This window comes from Camellia sinensis, chromosome 10 (genome assembly GCF_055761805.1).
Source record: "Camellia sinensis isolate YWXY chromosome 10, ASM5576180v1, whole genome shotgun sequence".
NCBI lineage: Eukaryota > Viridiplantae > Streptophyta > Magnoliopsida > Ericales > Theaceae > Camellia > Camellia sinensis.
The window spans coordinates 12002267-12025144 of record NC_138970.1 but is presented as its reverse complement, the minus strand read 5'-3'; the positions used below and the strand labels follow the sequence as shown (position 1 = coordinate 12025144).

Sequence of the window (22878 nt, the reverse complement as noted above, 5' to 3'; positions counted from 1 at the left end):
AAAAAAAAAAAAGGTGCCGATGTTTTAACACTCGGGACATTCGAGCCACTTCAATTTCGAGCTACCATGCATTTCTCATATGAAAATCATACAAATACATCATTTTTTAAGATGGTTGGTAAAGAGTGAAAATAATACATTTTTATATTTGGATGGATCAAAATATACAAATTCATAAATGAAGGGATAAAGTGATATTATTAATACAATTTCAAAAGGTGTTCTTTTCTCGGAAACAGCAAAGGAAAAATAAAACCAATTATGTAATTCAAACTCAATCAGTGAGAGAGATTAAAGAAATTCATGCTCCATTCAATATGACTTGCTGCTTGAAAATATATCCAATCTAAACATGATACTGAACAAGGGTCAAAAAACAGGAAACAAACTCAATAAACAAAGTTTGCAAACAGGCCAACCCAATAACTTATTACAACGAAGCATAACTTACGCTCTAGAAACAGAGTACGGTGGATTACATTGATTAAACTCAAAACCAACAGTCTTCAATACAGCTTTTAACATCCTATGCGATGAGGAAAGGCAACACAGTCAGCATGAAAGATTCATAAGTGAAAGTCGCCGATCCTGAATACATTGTATCCTTTTCCTTGAATTTCTCCGTCAGCCCCTGCAAAACACACAATCAAATACAAATATATATCTATCACAATTGAAGATTACTATTTCAACAAACTCTTTTGAACTAGTGTAAGTGCATTCACTCTAACCCCCCAAAGGAACACCCAACAAGCATTTCGTAAAGGGGTAGATTTAAAAGCTGTTAGATTCTCTCCCCCATGAAATTGTGGACTTGTCACAGTAACTTATTGCAATTTGCTCAATCAAATGCTAGTTTGGATTTTGTTCATCAATTACATGTATGAATGATCAACTCAAAGGTTTCTCATTTCAAAAACATAGGACTAAAAGTATACAAAAATCATTCTATAATGATAACAACAATGATAATGAATATGATGATGAATTTATTGAAAGAAAGCATACCTTAACAGTGAGGCAACACTCAATGAAATTGTCATATTCAATGGCCTTGCTCTTTCCACCAGTTTTGTCGAACTTTGAGACCAGCAATTCCAAAACAACCGGTGACACCGAAAATCCAAGGCTCAGCAGTGCCTCTCGCAATTCTCCAGAATCAATTTTTCCACTCCTGTCCCTATCGAATCTCTCAAAGATTCCCTAAAACAAAAACATGCAAATGAACATTTGAATCATCAAGACATGAAAATATAAGAGCACAAATATTTTGACCATTTTTTTTTTTAATTTAATTTAAAGGTCTTTTAACATACCCTCCAGCTCTGAAGACTGTAAAACACGGCAGTGAATTCCTTTGGTCCTGTTTTCCAACATTTATTCACCGGGGAAAGAAATGTCAGCATAAAAGACTGAAAACCAAGAGCAATTTATAATCCTAACAACCACCACAAGAGAATTCAGACACAAAACTATCACCAGATTCACCACTATGTTGCTATGAAATAGAGACCTATAAATTATTCATGGAAGTAAATGAAAAAAAAATAAAAAGGGAAAAGTAGACAAAAACTAAAGGATAAATAGAAAAAACAAAAAGATAACATAATTAGTAATCAACATATGTGAAAGGCCAGATGTTGTACCAGTAGTCGCTTGATGTTTATCAAAACAACTCCAGTGTCAACATTCTTATTTTCCAATCTTAAAGTCAAAACAAGAATGACGTAAAAAACAGGACAGATGAGAAGAATAAAAAAATGGGGGAGGGGGGGCTTATAAGAGTAACCCTGTTAAAATCTTTTCCCCTCAAATTATTCTAGTTCTTAAAAAATATATTTAAAAAATTCTAAGTTTTGATAAAAGAGGGTGAATTTATAGTGTTTTTTTTTTTAATAATCCAATCTAGAGTTTTGAATAGTGGTTGATACGTAGAGAAATTATTCATTGCCCAATAGGAAAAAAGCCAATTTTTTGACCTACTTCTGTTGGTTTTTTTTGAAAAAAAAACCAACAAAAAAGTAGAAAAATAATGTAACCCAAATAAGTTAACCCTTTTCCTAGTTGCCAAAATCAATAGTGCTACATGCACCAATTAATATATCAATTAGTGTATCAACATAGTTCAAAATTGTGTACCAACATATTTCAAAATTGTAGACCCACCCACTATACAAACTATAAAAACCCACAACCTCTAAAATTATGCCACTATAAAGACTCAAAACCTTTAAAATTATGACACATCATCTGTTAGTACACCAATTGGTGCGTATAACTTTTTTCTGTCAAAATAGCCCTAAGTATTATTAGTTGATGCAGTGAGTCCCACTATTTGTCTGTCTCCTTCGGAAAGATAACTAGACACTTATCTAAACATGAATGGTGTGGAACAATGCTCCTAGGCAATGAATAATTTCTCTGATATGTATGTATCAATTTTGTGATTTGCTGATATCATATTGCTCACTAATGTAACAATGTTGATATTGCTACAGTACAATCAAACCGATTTATCTTCTCATACTGCTATTTAAAACTTTAAGTCAAATGCATCTCATCTACCTGTTGAAAGAACCAATTCTAAGATGATCTGTTTATATACTTTTTGGATAGTTCTTTTACTTGTACATAAACCGTTCAAATCGGACACAACCACATGATGCTGGTTCCACATTTTTGCAAGCCACAGCGTGGTCGATTTATGTGAACATAATAATAATAATTGAAAAGAAAAAAAACAAAACAAAACAAAAACAAAAACAAACAAAGTTTGAGTCTTAAATCCTGAATTTTTAATTTAATTAATTTTAATTTTAATTTTTTAATTTATTTTCAATATCAACCATTCACCTATTTTTTTATTAAATAAAACTAACGGAAAAATAATTTTTAATCATTAAACTAATGATTCAACCTAGATACTAATAAAATGTCTAAAATATCCGTTTACATTGACTTTAGTGACTAAAATATATTTTTTTCGACAATTTTACTTGAGAAAAATAAACGAATGATTTAAATTAAAAACAAATCAAAAAATTAATATTCAAATTGACAAAATAATAAAATTAAAATTTATTTTATTACAACACTTAAATTTTGAGTTTTTTTTTATCTTCTAAAGTGTGTTATTTCTACGGGTGCAACTTGGGTTTGGGCGGGCTCAACCCAAGCAACCCGAACTCAGCCCGAATTTTTTTAGGACTTGGTCAAAATATTTTCAAATTCGGTACGAGCTTGGGCAAAAATTCAGAAGCCCGAATTAAATTTGGGCGAGCTTGGGCAAAGACGTCAAACAACCCGAGCAACCCGAATTATATATATATAGATATATAAAAATATTAAATATGCATATAAATTATTAGCCATTACATGATATTAAAGTAATTTATATTATTAAATCATATTGAATATATATTATATATACAAATAACATAAAATCTTACTTTTTTTTTCTTTTTATTTTCACTCATAAATTGTAAAGACTACTATAGTAGCATCTCTCTTACATTATATAAATTATTTATTTTGATAATATTAATGATTTTCTATAAATAAAAAAATATATAAATAGAGTCAAATTTTAATAATTTAATAATGTAGCTGCAAAAAAAAAAAAAAAACTAAAATTCATTTACAATTCAGGTTTAACTCGGGTCGGACTTGGTCAAACAACCTCGGGTTACAATTCGGGCTTGGGCTGGGCTTGGACAACCTCCCAACCCGACCGAATTGCGCCCGGCTGAACCCGCCGGGATTGCACCCCTGGTTATCCCCCTGACCGAATTGCACCCGGCCGAACCCGCCCGAGTTGCATCCTGGTTATCCCAAAAAAATTCTTCGGTCCGAAAATTTTCAGGAAGATCACGTGCCATCCAATATGAAATTTCAGTTACTCCGCCAGACCCACAAACTTTTTTAATGTGAAACGAGGAATTGATTTTTGGGGGTTGTTTTAAAAATTTATTACAGATTCATCAATATTTATAAAATTTATTATTTATTTATTTATAATTTTCAAAATTACTCCATTTTCACTTTATACTGGGCCCCACTTGAAGACATTTACACTGGATAATGGACCCAAGTAACTTTTATTTCATATGGCATTTCCCCCAAATCAAATGCACACTACGACGAGTCAAATGTTTCACGCGCAAAGTAACCCAGTCTTCTCTACTTTACGCCGGCGAGTCCTTATCCCCAAATACGCCGGTAGCGTAGGTTACCAGCTAGCACTCAGCTATGCCGCGAGTGTAATGAATTTCGCCACCTAACTACCACACAACTGCTAACGTGCGCACCCAATTGCAAAAATCCGATCACTCCATTGAAGAATACATATACAACCATCTATACATCTATACATATATTTACGGAGGGAGGGAGAGAGAGAGAGAGATTACCGATCTTTCTAGAGTTTGTGTTGGTGAACAGATACATGAGAAGATGAACAGTTCTCAAACTAAAACCCTGATTGTAAGACGAAAGAGCCCTCTGCAACTCCTTATCGTCGATCAATCCACTCCCATCCTGATCCGCGATCCGAAAACACTCGACGATGCTCGGATCGGTGCCGGGAGGGAAAGCGGAGGGAACTAGAGCAGCGAAGGGGCTTCCGTACGGCTGCGGCGGCGGAGGGTAGCCCGGGGCTGCGGAGGGAGGCGGATGGCCGCCGTAGGGTTTTTCTTTCGGTGGCTTGTCGTGACCGTAGGGTGCCGATGGGGCGCCGTAGGGTGTGGCCACGGGTGCGTAGGGCTGTTGTCCTGGGGGTGGTGGTGCGGCGCCGTATGGGGCGGCGGAGTAGGGTTGCGATGGCGGTGGCGGCCCGTAACCGTAGCCCTGTGGATTGTGTGGATATCCAGACATTTTTTTTGACGGAGATAGCGATGAGGTAAAACGTTTTCTTTCATTGAGGTAGCGAAGCAAAAGGGTTTTATATAGAAGCTGGTGTTCAAAAGTTGTGTTAGGCCTTGTTTGACACAACGTTTTTAGGGCTGGTTTGGGGTGTCCTAAAAAAGTATATTTTTTTGTCTTTTTGGACTTAAAAAAAGTTGAGAAAAAAATATGGAGTTTTGGGTTAAGTTTTTGACTTTTTATGGAAAAATGTGTATTAAAAAATTGTATAAAAAAAGTGGGTAAGAGATAATTAGAGAGGGGTGGGCCCCAGCCGTACAACCGGCTGAGTGAATTGGAGTTGGAAATTATTAGCTAATTTTTGTACAAAGCACTGGACGGTTTTGTTTGGCCCGTGGGGGTCATCATGGATCCCATTTTAATAATCTGAACCGTTCAGTGTGTGTAACTCGTCGAACACTATGTACCTATAAAAAATCACGTTAATCGGATATTGATAGCTATCTGATCAGATTTATTTATTTTTCAATCATTAATTATAACACCATCCATTTGTTGTACATAACTGATTTGATCATATAGTTATCGATATCAGATCAATATGATTTTTTGCAGACATATAGTACTCGATGATTTCTACACATTGGACGGTTCAGATTATCAAAACGGGACCCGTGATGACCCCCATGAGATGAACAACGATGTGTGTAAAAACTACACCCAATCATTTCTTTTTTCTCCATTGCCGCACACAGCAGCTGCACACACATCAATTCGGTAAATAGTGATTTTGAAGAAAATTAATTTTTTAATTTTTTTTTTTGTGAATAGTGATATCTTTTTGACTTTTTGAGTAACTTTTTGACTTTTTAATTTATATAAAAATCAAAAAATTATTAAAAAATTATAATTTATACTAAAAAAGTTAATTTTTTTTTTTTTTTTACGCATCTTTTCCCATAAAAAATAAAAAAAAAAATCATTTCAAATATACTAATTTTTTTATTACATATTTTAGTCAAATTTTTTTAAAAAATTATGAAAATAATCTACTTCTAAACGGGACTTAATATTATACAAAAATGTCATTTGATATCAAAATATAGAAAAATTATTAGGTATTTTCAAAAGAACATGTCTGAAGTATCACGTGTCCATTTTCTTTTATTAATTATTATTTATTATGCTTTTTATGTTCTTTGATCATTCAACATAAAATCATAATATCTCATATTTTTCACTAATCATAATACCATGAAATACTATACATGACCGTACTTTCGAAATACCCAATAATCACTCAGAATATCACATTTACTAATTTTTGTTATTTGGGATAATTACAACAACAACAACAAAATAAAAAAACTTTTAACAAAATAAAACTTGAATTTTTAATTTTGTCAAATTAAATTTTAATCTTTTAATTTATTTTCAATCTAAGTCATTCGTTTATTTTTATTAAGTAAAATCGACTGTAAAATAATATTTTAATCATTAAACTCAATCTAAGAACTATTTTGGGAAGATGGTTATAATCAACTTTTTGTGAGAGAGAGAAGTGGATTATAATTTGAGAAGTGGATTATAACTCACTTTCCAAAAGATCCCTAAGTATGTATAAAATATCCAAAATACCATTGTCATTGAGTTTAATAACTAAAATATTCTTTTTCTATTGATTTTATTTAACGAAAATAGACAAATAATTTAAATTAAAAAAAATTCAAATGTTTAAGATTTAAATTAATAAAATTCAAATTTTATTTTATTACAAACTTCAAAACATTAGAACTATTGAAAATTTGGAGAATTACTAATGTAATGTTTGATTCAAGGGAAGATTAATCTAAGGTCCTTCTTCCATTTTCAGTAATGGAAAAGGTCCACAATGTTATTTTATGATGTGTAAAGTCCCTGACACTTTCCTCCTGATCCAATGCATTGGTCATAGATACTATTATTAGCATCCCACTGCAACTCAACACCACTGTCAAGATAAACTTGTGTTTTGGAGATATATATATATATATATTCATCTCTCCTGTTTTGATCACTTTTTTCTACCTTTGCACAGTGAAGCTTCGTACCTCTTATCCTTCAAGAAGACTCCATCACTGAAGCTTTGCGCCTCTGCTAAGATCTAGATCCATAACTTCGTTGAAGGATCTAAGTTAACGTGGGATAGATGCCACATACATACATACATATATATATATATATATATATATATATCAGCCTACTCTTGTCTTCTTTTTCATAATCAACTACAAAAACTGCTACAAAATCCCTCTCTCTCTCTCTCTCTCTCTCGCCTATGCAATTTAGGCCGAAGCTCGGGTGGGCACAGTAATCTGGGAAAATATTGAATTTTCTCTAGTTTGGACCAAAGAATTTCTCTGGATTAAATTAAATTTTCTCTGGTTTTAGACCAAAGAATTTCACTGGATTGAATTTTCTCTGGTTTGGACCAGAGAATTTCTCTGGATTAAATTGAATTTTCTCTGGGTTTGGACCAAAGAATTTCACTGGATTGAATTTTCTCTGGTTTGACTTGAGGGACCTTAGATATTATGAAAATATTAGATGTCCTTTATGCTATAAAGTCTTAATACTAGGGACCTTAAAAAAAATCCCCTTGATTCAGTGGTATTTTTTTATTAAATTTTTTTTATTCTACAATGAATTATATACTTATTTAATATTAGTGCATTTTTTTAGAAATTAATTATAATTTTTACTTTTTATTAATTTTATTTTATATTTTAGTGACTTTTTTTTACTTTTTATACATATCAAGATTAGATATATCTAAAAAAAATTTAAAAAAATTAACTAAAAAATAAACAAAAATCTGAAGAAAAAAAAATACACAGAGATATTTGTTCAAATTTTTCTTTGTTTTAGTAATTTTTTTAAATATTGTAGTCAATTTATTTTATATTTTATATGCATCTTTGAATGTTTCGTATAAGAAAAATTAACTAGAATATAAAAATAAATAAAAATTAATTTACAAATAATTTTAAAAAAATCAAACCCAACTGACACTAATCTACAACGACTCACCAGCCTATAATTAAATATATATATATATATATATATATATTGTTATTTTTTTATTTTACATAGGGACATTTTTGTATTTTTGACGTAAATGCACTGACCCTCTATCATCGGAGACGCGTCTGTGGGCGCCATATCTTTCCCATTTGCGGATTGTAAGCTAAGTTTTTCAAAATCTACGCGTTTGGTTTTAAAACCAATTTTAACATATACATTTTTTATAAAAAATATTAAAAATTAAAAATTTATTTGATTGTATATCTTAAAAATAATTTTATAATTGAAGTTTTGTATTTTGTGATGATTTGTAGTTTTTTTGTATATAGGTGTGAAAAAAAAATAGTAATTAATTAATGTGTAAGATATGAAAAAATAAGAGATGGAAGAGAAAAAGTAATATACATATATATATATATATATATATGTAATAAAACATGATGATTTTTGAATTTGTCCTATCCACATTTATCTTACTAGGACATTTAGACAACTTAGATCTGTTCAAATTACAAAATAAGGACGGTGATATATCTTACTTTCTCGCTTCTCTCTCTTACTTTTTCTTTTTCTCATCTATCTTCTCGTGATCCCATAATCCCACCTTCTTCCTTTTTTTTATTTTTTCATTTTCTTCTATTTTTTATTTTCCTTCCTATTTATTTAATTTTTTTTTTAATTTTTATTTACACCGTGTATACACTAGTTAATTAATGTATTGAAAGTGAGAGAAAGAAAGAAGAAAAAAAAAAGTTATTGAAAACAATTTTAAAAAAATTATAAACCAAATAAATTTTATACTCTAAAAAATTTCAAAAACTAAAGCAAAGTCTTAACAATTCTTATTTGACTTCTCATCTGAAAGTCAACTGTTTCTCGTAGCCTAAGCTACCCTAGCTTTTCCCACACAAGATTTCAAGGACAGGCCTCCTTGTAAGCCTAATTTTGTGCGTGCTTTTTATTATTTAGGTTTATAAATCTTCCTAATAAATTAGGTCTCGTTTGGGAATGGTTGGTTTAGTCTAAAAATAAAAAAATTATTAAAAAAGTCAAAAAATTAACAATTCATACCAAAAAATCAAAGATTCTCTTTTTTCTCTACTTTTTGCACATTTTTTCGTAAAAAATCAAAAAATCATTCCAAACATACTAGTTTTTTTTAGCTCATATTTTAGCCAAATAGTCAAAAAATTACTAAATTAGCTTGTTCCCAAACAAGGCCTTAATCCTCAAGGAAGGTAATCACAATTTTCGAGCTAGAGGAATCAAAGTAACTACTAATTTAAAAAAATTTAGACCCGTAGCCGTGTTTAGAGTTGTGCAAAATGTCGTTTAATTTGTTAAAACTGCATCGATTCGTATTAATTTGTCCCGTTCTAACTGTTAATAGCTGTTTAAACTTTAAAATTTATAATCCGCATTCTAAACCGCTTCACTCTTCTATAGTTAATACATATAGATTCTTAATCTCCAATGAAATATCAAAGTAAAAATAAGTGTGAGAGAGATTTAAGATATGAAATTTATTACAAATCAATAATTATATATGTATATGTAAATAATATTATACAAATTAGTGTTATATATTATGCAAATGTATGATAATTAGTTAAAACATTTTTCAATCTGCCAGTCCGCCAAAAACCATTCAAATCGTAATTTGTTAATCCGCTAATCTACCAATCCACCATTTGATTTATAATTTTACTCTCAAACTACCTGAACCGCACTACGCATACTCCTAGCTGTGTTTAATTGAAAATTTTGATGAATGAATTGAAATGAGAGAAGAAAAGAGAAATAGAAATAAATAAATAAATAAATAATCAATTGATACAATTCAAATTATAAACCATATTTGATTGAGTTAAGAAATATATAAATAAATTTTTTTTAAAAAAGTATAAGTGAACTCAAATGATAAAAAAAGAGATTACATTGCCCTTTCACTTCTTTTTTCTCTGTGTTTTTCATTATAGCCAAACAAAAAAATCAGATTGTATTTTCTTTTCCCTTTTCATTTCTTTTATCAAATCCTTCAACCAAATACAACCTAAGTATAATTTATTTTTCTTAAGTGTGAGAGGCAAAATCTGAGCTACAACAGGGCATGCCAAATGATATACAACCTGAAAGTAGGACCAGAAATCCAAATCCAAAATGGAACCAAAAAGATAGAGGACCAAGACCAGAGGTCCAAGTTCAAAAGTCTAAGGATCCAGGTCCAGGTGACCAGGATCAAGAAACGTGGCCTTGAAGGCCAAGACTTACTCAAGGCGTGGCCCATATAATTTGGGCCAAACACTCTTAAGAATTCGTGCTTAATGGAAGATGATCTCATGAGATGTGGGATGAACATGAGGAGTGGAGAGGGAGACCAATAGCCAAAAACGGTTAGTGGAAGTTAAGTATAAATAGAGGAAACACACTAAGTAAAGGTACACAATCAATCCTGACTAGACTGATACTGATTTTTCTGCTCCTTTGCTAAATCAAATACTAACTTTGGCATCTAAGAGATCCCAGGCTACTCCCCAACCAGATCCTTCATATTCTTTGGGTGTTTTCAAGTTTAACTGAGTCTCAGTCTCGCTGAAGCACCACCACAGTCAAGGTGATCTAATTTTCTCCCACCACACTAAGTATTATTACTTTTTAAAATTATTATCTTAAAACTTTTAAAACAAGTTATAAATTTATTTTGTACAGTTTTTACATATGAAAAAAGTTTAATTTATTTAAGTTGTTTTATAACTTTTTAATGTGCAAATATCTATAATGCAACTCTTCTATCCATACATATTTAAGTATTTCAAATATGCTGAAAAAAAGTTACCAACTGCAACTTAAATGAAATTTGACTTTCTTGGACTGAATAAATTTTAAAAATCAAATAAATTATAATTAATGTCACAACCCAACCCCCACTCAAAGGGATTAGTGAGGTGATCGACCAGTAATCCGATATTACCGAAAGCCTTCCTAAACAGAAGTACAATTAACGGTGTTGGCATTTTTCCATAATAATACAAGAAAGTATATAAAAAATTAAATAGATATGACAAAACAATTTTTTGTTTTAAAATATGAAATACAGAATAAACTACACAATTAAAAATATAGAAATGAATTAGAGTACATTTCTAATAGAACAAATTATTAATATTGATAACTTAAAATTAGAACCCATCTTTGTAAATGAAATTTTGAAAAATTTAAGAGCAAATGATAAAAAAAAGGTAAATTATAATTTAACCCTTTGTAGTTTACCCCAAAAACACGGAACCCCCTTATAGTTTTATTTGTAACACTTAAACCCCTAGACTTTATATCATGTTGTAATTTTTTACGGACGTAACAGAAGTGCACAAAACGACGTCGGTTTGTGCACCACCTGATAAAAAATAAAATGAAAAAAAGAAAAAACAGAAAAGAAAGAGAGTAAAAGTTAGAGAGAGAGAGAGAGATTACAACCAGAGAGAGAGACAAACACTCCCCCTTTCCCTCCAATGGCCCCAAACCAGCCCGTCAAAATGTGATGAAAAATCTATCCTTTGGAAGTTTCGGCTCCAGGCATCCTTCACGCCGCCGAATAGCTTCGCGGAGAGGTTAAGCCGGTACGTCGACGTCAGTGTCTGGACCGGAAACGCAGGGACCGTGTTCGGGGTCGAATAGTCTCCCGGTTTGAGAGGTTGAGCCGGTTCGACAAGAAAACCGGTGAGTGATCGATGGAAGAGAAATAACGTGAAAACGAAAGGCATCATAGATTTCGCCATTTTAGTGTGGATTCACAACGTGTAAATGTTGAAGGAATTTGAAGAATGTCTGAGATTTTGGTGCTCATGTGTTACATGTTTCGCTGCAAATATTACTAGTACAAGTAAATAGAAAGCTTTCAGTGACTCAGCAAAAAATAAACAAGGAAAGTAGAAAGCTTCAAGGGAGAAAAAGGAAGGAAAAGATGTGGAGAAATTGCTTGTAACTTGGGAAAGGGAACGGAAAACTCCTTTTTTTTTTTTGGCAAGAAAATCTGATTTGGAAGCTTTTGTGTTTGAAGAAGATGACTAATAAAACTATGTTGAAGCTCCAACCTTGTATATAATGACAGCTCGCTAGCAAACCTATTGAAGCAGAGAAGCCTACATACATGGTGTCTTCAAAAATTGGAGACAGATCGATCTGAAATGTCAAAATTGAAGAACTGGGTTTTGTCGAAGAGAGTGAAAACGAGACATTCAATTCATTTTTGGCAGAATCGTAGTCGATCCATGCCTGAATCATGTTCCCACTCTTGAGATTGATTGATTGCATCGTCGAATTACCTTGTACATAATACCCAGCGCTCACCGAATCATTGGAGATCATGCCATTGATATCGATGCCGAGGTTGGAGGAAACCATTGTTGTGGATCTCTGCAACACCGTTTAGGCTTATGTTGTTGTTGTTGTTGGTAAAACCCTTGAAGCCATTGTAGACAAGCCATTGTTGAGCTGAGAAAGAATTGGGTTTGGTTGCAATCTCTCTCTCTCTCTCTCTATCTTCCTTTTTTTTTTTTTTTTTTATCGAGCGGTGCACAAAACGACTTCGTTTTATACATTTTTGTTACGTCCGTAAAAAATTACAACATAGTATAAAGTCTAGGCGTTTAAGTGTTACAAATGAAACTATAAGGGGGTTCCGTGTTTTTTGGGTAAATTACAGAGGGTTAAATTATAATTTACCCTAAAAAAAAAGAAGCAAATCAAAGCCTACACTAAACAGTTTTCTTAAAATAAATTTACCGTCTCTCGATGGATGCTGGAGGTATACCGGCGTCTGTCTCCCAAGATACGACGGTTGAAACCAGTTAATGCATAAGCACCTTCTAAATAGTTTCGGCGAACTTGACGATGGATGCACTCTCTCTAACAAGAACCAAAGAAGGAGCTAGCAAAAAAAGATAAGAAAAATTTTCTTTGGTGTAAAATAAACATCTCCAACTTTTTTATCTCAAAACACTATCTCCATTTTCCATCAAAAATCTTTCTAAAATTCTTCTTCCAAAATGGAGAGGAAATGCCTCTATTTATACAAATAGGGAAATCCCTAGCCATGAAGGCTCATCAATAGGGCCATCAAATGTCATTAACAAAGGCCATCAACTCTAGCCATTAGGGCTAGAGTTACAAAGGTTGAAAACCAACGACCACTAATATGGTCATCAACTCCATCATCAAAAGATAAGAGTTACAAAGGTCTAACCCTCCCATGTGTTTAATATATACAAATAAATATGTATATAATGATGTTTGAATAAACCAACTAGATGGGTTACAAGATGAATACTAATGTTTGGTCACAACCCGATTCAAATCCAATTCTCAAACACATATACAAGCTAAACCCAATACCACATAGCTTAGCCCAAGCTTAAGTCCAAGACCAAACCCAACACAAGCACAAGCACAAACACAAGTCTAGGCCCAGTCCAAACTGTGACTAAGTCTAAATCTAAGCCCAACTTTATTGATACCCACTTTATAAGACAATTCTCATTCACAACTCAGTCGTTTTCAGCTCACTATTTTTATATTGTAATCTTCTCACTTGAGAAAATACAAAGCCACTCAGACCCACCTAAACCGTCGGTTGGATCTCACTTTAATTTCGAATTAAAGTTGTCAAAAAATCATTATTTTTCAACAAAAGGAGCTTACAGAAACATACCTATTAAAACCTAACGTCCATTGAGTTGTAAAGACCTGCATGAATAGAAGAAACTCTCATACATATATATATAAGCAAACATCATAATATCCCACATATAATATTGACATGAAATAAGGGTTTAACTTTACAAAACGTTAACATTTTCATTACAACTCATAAATGTCACGACAGAAACCCGCCCCTATGGATTTAGCACCGTAACCGGCCAGTAATCCGAGATTACCGAAGGCCTGCTTAACAGTAATACAGTAAAACAGAGTACAGGGGCCTGGCGGAAGCCAATACAGTAAATAAATAATGTCCAATGAGCTGTGACAGTCTATATGCCAAAAAGACTTTTCATGCATATATATATGTATATATATACAGTACAAAACAGTATGTACAACATTTATAATCATTCAGATCAGGGACCTAATCCCTATTAAACAGTACGGTAACAGTCTATACAGTCTACAAAATAGTTACGGAGACAGATAGGGGAAATTAAAACACCCCTAAGCCATAGCTTGACAGGCTCGGAACCTCGCAGTGAGGCACAGTGGTTGGCTTGACAAAACTGGAGCTTACCCTGACGCTTCTAGTCGCGATCTGGTGCCTGTACACCTACATATATATATGAGCAGTGAGTTAAAGCCCAGTGAATAACATAATGCGTAAAGAGGTTTAGAATGAATGTCCTTACAGTAATGAAAACAGTTCATTAAATCAGTATTTCAGTCGTTCAGTCAGTACAGTCATATGTGGTACATCCATTAGCATAACAGTACAGTAAACAATAGGTCTTGAAAGACCGAACAGTCAATGATGGCCATCAATCAGTAAACAGTAGTGGTTCCAACAAGGGAACCGACAGAGATCTCTGTAACAGTAACAGTCAGTAACAGTAGTTGCATGCCACAATACAGTTCAAAATAGAGGACATACATTCATTCTATTAACAGTATCAATTCAGAAACAGTACAGTTCAATTATTCAGAAGATAATCATTTTTGAACATATCTTTACACAGTTGTTACTCACAGAGTTCTGGGCTACAGTTAGGCTAGAGCGCATCCCCAGTCGCCAACCCTACACAGTTTACAGATTGAACACACACTAAGCTCCACAGTTGGGAAAGATAATAACTTACTCCCTATCCTGACTCGGTGTGGTTCTACATCTATATCCTCATTAAGATGCCTTAAACTAGGTCTAAGAATGCCTAGGATGAAATGAGGATGCAAAGATGCACTTTAAAAGCATTTTCAGAAAACAGGGGTCCCGCTCGAGCGGACATGCAGACAAAGGTTTCCGCTCGAGCGCAGACTTAGCCGCTCGAGCGTACTTCAAAATAGTCAAAAGTGCTGGATAGGTGAAAATCACGCTCGATTGGGCACTCGGCATCCGCTCGAGCATAAGACACAAGATCTCGTTCGAGCGTAAATTACCCCGCTCGAGCTGACTTAAAAACAGAACAAAATGCTGGGAGCACGATTTCCACGCTCGAGCGCCAGTCACCCCGCTCAAGCGTGAATTCAAAATCTGGAATTCCCAGATTTGAACCTCAAGCTCAAATTCAACTACAAAGGTATCAAATTCAATTCCTTTGGGCCCATTTTTTGGAAAACACTTGTAAACACATAGAATAACCTGATTCAAAGCTCAATTTAAGAAACCAAAGCCCAAGGGTGTTTCAATTAAATCCAATTTCAAACCAATTTTCATGAACAAGATGAACATGCAACATGCATGAAGTTAAACAACTTACAAGCCTCAAATACATGCTCTATTGAGCTAATATCTTCAAAGACAAGATGAATTCATGGACTTAACATAAATATGAGCATGCATGTGACAATTTTCCATGGAATCAACTCAAAATTCAATAATATAGGCATGCATGCATGAATTAAGCTATAATTCAACATGTTAGAACTAAATCATGACTTGGCTCCTCAATTAGACATGAACCATGCAAGAATCAACTTAAACACAACAATGAGAGGTTAAATCTCCTTACCTAAGTCTTGAGTTAAGGTGTAGGAGCTTAATTATGTAATCAACCTTCAATTTCTTCAATTCTCCAAGCAAAACACAAAAAGGAATTCAATTCCTCTCCCTCTCTCTCTCTTGGTCGGCTAAGGCAAGGGAAACGAGCTGATGAAATGTTTGCCTAAGTGTATAATAAGGCTCAAATATAGTTCATGAAGTGGCCCACTCACAATGGCAAAGTTGTAGATAAGCCTAACTCTTTAATTAGCTTTACTTAATCTAGTTTAATCATACTAAATCAAATTTCGGATAAATATGGCATAAGATCACATAAATTATGATGATCATAAAACACTAATCGATCTCCGGTTCGGCCGCCGATAAGGCCTACAATTCGCAATTTAAACATAAAACATGAACAGATAATCAAACAGTCAAATAGATAGATAATGCATTTAAACAGATACAGTCAATCAATCAGTTTCAGATTTCCGTCAGTTAGTTTAGTATTTCAATCAGTTCAATTACTTTTCATAATCCGTCTCAGTTTAGCAGTAATCGGTAGTTTATCGGTAAACAGTGGTGAGGGTTGTTACAATAAACGATTTATTTACATAACAAAAGAGTTACTCCACAAAATACAAGAAGCCTTGGAGCTTGACACATTAGGAACCTCGACTTGAGGCATAAAGGTTGGCTACTCAAAACAAAGTCTCAAACAATTGACCCTAAGCTTGATCTTGCACACGATCACCTAGTATACATATATATATATATATATAATGAGATGGAGCCCAGTGAATAACAACAACGTAAAGAGGTAATGAATGATGTCCAATAGCGTGAAAGAATCATTTTAAAGCATCATAAGTATAAAATTTCTAATTTATAGTTTCTTAAAATATTAGAGTCATATTCATATTTGTAAACAAACATACGAAAACATCTATTAGCAAACAAAGCAGATGATCATACATGATTGGAATAGATAACCACAAAGGTTGGACAAACAACACCGAGGGTTGGAACCAACAGAGATCTCTGATAACAGAAATAGACATTAAAGGATGCCACAAATACATTTCATAAAAACACAATCATTCATTCATTCATTTACAAAAACTATCGGTTCAGAAATATAGCATGACTTATAATTTAAGAAAATACTTTTGAACAAATATAGCTTTACAGAGTTATTACTCATAGATGGTTCCTCAGACAAATTGGTCAAAACATGGCATATAACCTACACAAACATACCCAAGCACAACATCTCAAAACATATTTGATTTATTAATTGATTCTTAAACTTCTTTGGAATGTTTGCCACGTGTTCATTAGGTCGTTCCTAATTGTCCCTAAATCCCTTTGTAATTATGTTTTGTATATAAGTCTAAACACATGAGTTTAAACCATGTAAATGAAGGCCCATGCATAATAAAAATGAAGAGAAAACAAAATGGTAAGTTGCCCTGAAAACCACACGTGTGGGGCCTTGGCTGCACGTGCGGAAGCCACCTCCGCACATGCGGGCCGCATGTGCAATTAAAATAGTAATGATGTGAAGCAATGGAGGTTGTTACGCACGTGCAGGGCTTCAAGCCTGTCACGACCCAAACCCACATCTGTCACGACCCAAACCCGTCCCTATAAGTTTGGTGTCGTAACCGGCCAGTAATCCAAGATTACCAAAGGCCTTCTTGTAGAATCAAAACTAATCAGGGCTAGCAGAAGCAACATACAAAGATACCAATGGTCCAATGAGCTGTGCATCTATATGAACAAACATGTACATATACAAACATTAATTTACCACATAACAATACATAATGTATACCATAATATCTTGTACAAAATATATGCACGTGTCAAAAATGTATATCAAGGTCAAAAGCTTGTTAACGGCTTCTAGACCTAGCCCCAACTCAGATGCACTCAAAATAACTCGGTAGGCTTCAAAACGGTGGCTCAGCCAAAGACCCCTTCTAGACTTGTCCTTCAGAACGCTCACCTATACATATACATAAAAACAGTAAGCTAAAGCCTAGTGAATAACATTAAAGTATAGGGGTTAGTGAACGAATTCCAAATCATATCATATACAGAAAATCGATGATACATATCTATCATATCAGTCTTATATCAGAAACATAATAATGGTACATCCAACAGAACATATCACATATCATCTTCCGACTAGAGTAATCGGTTCTGGATACCGATTAAACACATATCACTACAATAAAGTGGCTAACGAGATCTCGTAAACAGTCATATGCCATGGACCCACATTTACATGTTGTCCCCCATAACTTGGGACTACCTATGGATGCCATAATAAATTCAAAATGGGGCATTGTTTACTTTAACAAAATAACGTTTCAAAAAACATAACATATCAAATAACATGTCAAATATATTCCATATAAACATATCTTTATAGAAATGTTACTCACAGTGGGCTTCCAAAACCGGTTGTTCGGTCTTTGAGTCACAACCTATAAACACAAACATTCATAGCACAATTTCTCAATACACATTCAAGTTATTCGGTTGATTCTTAACCTTATTTGGTTATCCCTTACTCGTTCGTTCAATTACTTCTATTCTTCTTTTAATTTCTTTCATGCTAATGAAATGCTTATGGATGTAAATCACTCGTGAAAACCATGTAAGTGAAGGCCCGGAAGTAAAAAAAACAGAAAAGAAACAAAATTAGAAAAACTGCCCTGTTGGGCCGCACGTGCGGTGGTGTTGGCTGCTCATGCGGTGACCTGGCCACTTGTGCAGTGGTGAAGCAATGTGCAATTTTAACCAAAAGAAGTTCGGCTGCTCGAGCGGTGGCCCAGGCCGCTCAAGCAGTCTGGGCGTAAAACTAGTCCGAAAATCTACTTTTGCCTTGAAATCCTCCATTTTCAAATCCAACTTCAATTTATACAAATTAAGGCCCAAAACCCTTTAAAAACCATGTCAAATTTCGTATGTCTAACTTCATAGACAAATCCTATATGCAAAACAAAACTCAATTGTACTTAAAAAGGAATAAAAACTTGACAATATGTATTTGAGGGTTCCAAGCTCAACTTCAATGGAAATTCTTGGCAAAACTCAAGAGCTATGCATGAAAAACAAGTTGCTACAAATTACTTCATGAATTGATGCCATGTATGCAAAGATTAAACATTTTCTTAGCAATATATGCAAAGCTTCTATATAATCCATAAATCTACCTCTATATTACATGATCTTCAAGATTTAAGAGTTAGATTCTTACCAATAACACTTGTTTTTTCTCAATCTAGACAAATCCAAGCCAAATCTTGAGTTTCTTGTTTCTCTTCTTCTTTTCTTCTCTTTTTTTCTCAAACTCTCTACATTTTTCTATCTCTCATTTTCTCTCAGATTTTTTCTATTTAAAGGATAAGTTTGAGCTCAAAAATGGGCTTTGAGTCCTCTATATATATTTAGCTCTAGGCTTAATACAATAATGAGAGCCAAACACAACTTAACGAATCAGACGGAATCAATTTTTAATTAATCATCTCAAATTGTTCTAAAAATTTCCATTAGCATATCCATGTACTCAATTTTGATTTCTGAACTCATTAAGGTCATCAATTTCAGTTCCGAAGTTGTAGTCCCAACAGATATTTTCCCAATTCAAACAGATATTTCCAAATTAAATCATAGTAATTCATAATTACATAGCAATCACCGTGACACACATTTTGGAGCCGTTACAAAGCCGCACGTCCGGTTCTTGGTTCAAAGCAGTTCGAATTTCACCTTCAAGCTTGGAACTCAATCTTTTCAAATATTAGCTTCAACCTTATGCTTTACAACTCAAAAACTCTTAAAAACAACCTTGAACTTGAATTTATAAAATCATATTCAAATCATAACCTTAAAACAAAACCCAAATTCAACTTTCATGGAAAAATTATTTTAAAATCTTAGGAGTCATGCAAGAAAACAAGTTTATGAACATGAATTTCATGAATTGATGCCATGCATGTCAAGATTATGAGCTAAATTCCTTTAATTCTTCTTTAACATGTTCATATATGTTTTCTAATTGAAATTACATCACAAAACTCTCAATTAAGCATGAGTTCTTCATAATTAGACATAAATCTTAGAGGAACATGAGTGTAGTTTCAGAAATTATATTTCGCCGCCTGAAATTTCTAATTTTGTAACAAATCGTTCATTTTATTAATAAATAATCAAGTCAATTAATAGCTTTTAATGATCTTAGAAATATGTTTTAATTAATAATGTAGGTAATTTTATTATTGTATATGAGAGCAATTATAAATTTTTTTTTAATTAATTCTATTAAATAATTTTTTTTGATAAGGGGGTATTTGTAATTTTTCAAATCACATGAGACAATTTATATTTCAAGCAAACCTCAATAAGTGTATTTGTAATTTACCCTAAAAAAATAACATTGTCCACATTGATTTTCATTGAGCATAAAATCTTCTTATATGAATTTTTCTTTCAGAATAGGGTGTAGGTATTCAAATTTGGGATAGATTTTGATATGTGAATTTTTTTGATTTAGAATGGTTTGAAATGTGTGATTTTTTAAACAATTCAAAATGAGTATAAAAACTCTTTAGTAAATTTTAGACAAATGTATAATTTCAAATTATGGGGATATGAGTCATTTATTTTGAGTAATTTAATTGAGTGAATATAGTGGCACAAATACCTTGAACAAGAAAAATGAAAAAAGAAAAAAACAATGTCACACTATAGAAGTCTACATTACATTAAACATGCTATAAAAAAAATGTAATATTATGTACGTGCACATTAATTTTCATTTAGTATAAAATCTTATGATATGAAAATCTTTTTAGGGTGTGGTGTGGGTATTCAAATTTGTGATGGATATAGATTCTAATAAAAGAATCTTTTTTATTTAAAATGACTTGAAATGTAAGATGTTTTAAATATTTAAAAAGAGTACAAAATCTTCTTAATAAATTTTGAATAAATGTGTAATTTTAAATTGAAAAGAGTTTAGTTATTTATGGATTTAACTAGCATCTACGCTTATAAACTATGAGATTATACCTTCACTTTCACACAAATAGAACTATTAGATTTATTAGTTATAAAAATACGAAAATAGGACTTATTAGTTGCTAAAATTACAAAAATGAGATTTATAATTGGTGTTTCCTCCAAAAATAAACATAAGTTTTAAATTCTTCAATCTAAAAGACTCATATAATATTTTGAAAATTTTCCTCAAAGAATCCGCCTTGAAGATTCACTCCACAGGCCATCATCAATAATTGGTACTCCAGCAAAAGAAGACAAAATCTATAGAAGATAAGGATTCTCTTCAATTATCAGAAAAATGCACGCCGAAAGATTCTGTAAATATTTGTGTCTGAGTCTGTCAGTGATAAGGATTTTCCTTCACTCACTACTTTAATAAAGCAGATAACCTCTATCCTGCTTTATTAAAGAAAAGCTGTGAAATCTTTACACGTGTCCTGTAATAAATTATTGTGTCAAAATTTTGTCAAAAAATAGAGGATTGAATGATGTGTGATGGGGCCCAAAGCAGTACCCGGCATCATTATCCTAAACCTTTATTTGTCTTTATTAAGAAAATATGCATATAATTGTCCTTATATATATATATATATATATGCATATAATTGCCCATTGTCAAAAAGCCTAAAGCCTAGGCTTGAATAGGCATTGAATTTAGAAAAAGCTTAGACGTGAAATGTTGGGCAAATCTTTTAAGTTTTGTTTTATTTTGGTGTTTTATAAATTGGCATGCTTGCCAACGAAAGAAGCAGAATGGAAAAACACCCCTTCACTCTACGTTGTAAAAATTTTCAACCCCTCTCAAAAACCCTTTAAGTGTATTAAGTTTTTTAGAGTTTCAGAGTCTGTAATATAATCTTTGTAAATATATTTCTTATTAATATGAAGTGTGAGTAGTTTCTCTTTTTCCTTAAACATTTCAAAAGGGTAACTCTTCTATTCTAAAAATTTATTTTCTTTTTGAAAAAACTAAGTTTATGGAATGCTTGTTTGCTCATTAATATTACATGCTTTGAACCTTCGTAGTATCTGCTGTTTTCTAATTTATTACTGAGTGACCTTAGCTGAAGAGCCTGTGTGAGCCGTGGTTAGGCGTTGAAGGGCAAATTGTAGGCAGAAAGGGAAAGGTAAAAATTAGGAAATAAAAATATACTATGTTGAACGAGGCTTAACTTCAAGGTGGGAGTACATGTAATGAAAACAAACATTGCCTAAAAATAATTTTTGCCAAAGAAAAAGAATTTTAGAATAAAAGGAGAGCAACCTGAGTAGAAATATTAAGGAAATATTGTTCATAAAAATTTAAAAAATCAAAATTGTATGCCTTTAGATGAAGAACTTAGGATTAAAATCAAAACCGGTACTGAGCTTATACAAGAATTAGAAGATCAAAAATTTAGATATCAATTTCTTTTATCATTAGCATCTGGCAGATCTTTAGAAAATTACAGTTTAAAAATTTCTCAAATAAATAGACAGATAACTGTAAGTCAAGAAGCCTTAAAGCTAGTCATACAACAGCTTGAAGACCTATTAGCATGACTGAAGAATTAGCTCGATAATTCTCAGCCCAATTTCACAATAATGGTAGACCACTAACTCATCATCCCCCTCCAAAAAAAATTGGTATCAGAGCAGTGTTCATTTTTAGGACAGTTTAAGTTAGTTTATGCATTTTGCTTATGGTAATAGAGTAGTTTTTATTTTTGGATATTTTAGCTATAAATTTCATATTATCGTAGCCTGTAATAATTTTAAAGTAGGAGTTAATTTTGTGTATGAAAAAAGTAAAGTATCTAGATTTAGAACTCAGCAGCCATAACCATCGTCTCAGCATAGATAAAAATAAATTTCGTTGTACTTTCGAAAATACTTGTACACATCAGCTTCATAGTGAACATAATCCTCAGCTAAACAGTATCATAGATTATCAGATTAACTTTGCAGAAAATATCAAAAAGGACATAGATAAAATTAGTAATCTTTTTATTTCATCCATAGATCATCTTCGAAATAATCGTAACATAATCAAAGATCAAGATAAAAAATTAGATTATATCCAAGACCAGTGTAGTTCTATTTTGCAAAAACGAATAGATTTAAATTTAGAAAAATTTCCCATTAAATTAGAAATAGAAACTCTAATTTCAGCCACAAATAATAGCAGCTCAAAACAAATAGAGTTAGAATTT

At 32.5% G+C, this 22878-nt stretch overlaps 1 protein-coding gene across 1 annotated transcript; it reads right to left on the bottom strand.

Annotated features, from left to right (window-relative positions):
- Window positions 1-291: 291 nt before the first annotated feature.
- Window positions 292-4968, bottom strand: LOC145801492 (putative calcium-binding protein CML49). The gene is made up of 4 exons (XM_082893192.1): window positions 4410-4968; window positions 1317-1363; window positions 1009-1203; window positions 292-631 (listed from the first exon to the last, which is right to left on the bottom strand). Exons 1-4 carry the CDS (start codon window positions 4870-4872, stop codon window positions 527-529), a joined length of 810 nt encoding a protein of 269 aa, XP_082749318.1. The 5' UTR covers window positions 4873-4968; the 3' UTR covers window positions 292-526.
- Between the last annotated feature and the right edge of the window lie 17910 nt (window positions 4969-22878).

What these genes read in the sequence shown, in the direction of transcription:
- LOC145801492 (XM_082893192.1), bottom strand. Translation starts at nt 4,872, where the DNA reads ATGTCTGGATATCCACACAATCCACAGGGCTACGGTTACGGGCCGCCA. An exon ending in CACAAACTCTAGAAAGATCG is followed by an intron (nt 1,364 to 4,409) that starts GTAATCTCTCTC and finishes GTTGGAAAACAG; the next exon opens with GACCAAAGGAATTCACTGCC. An exon ending in ACAGTCTTCAGAGCTGGAGG is followed by an intron (nt 1,204 to 1,316) that starts GTATGTTAAAAG and finishes TTTTTGTTTTAG; the next exon opens with GGAATCTTTGAGAGATTCGA.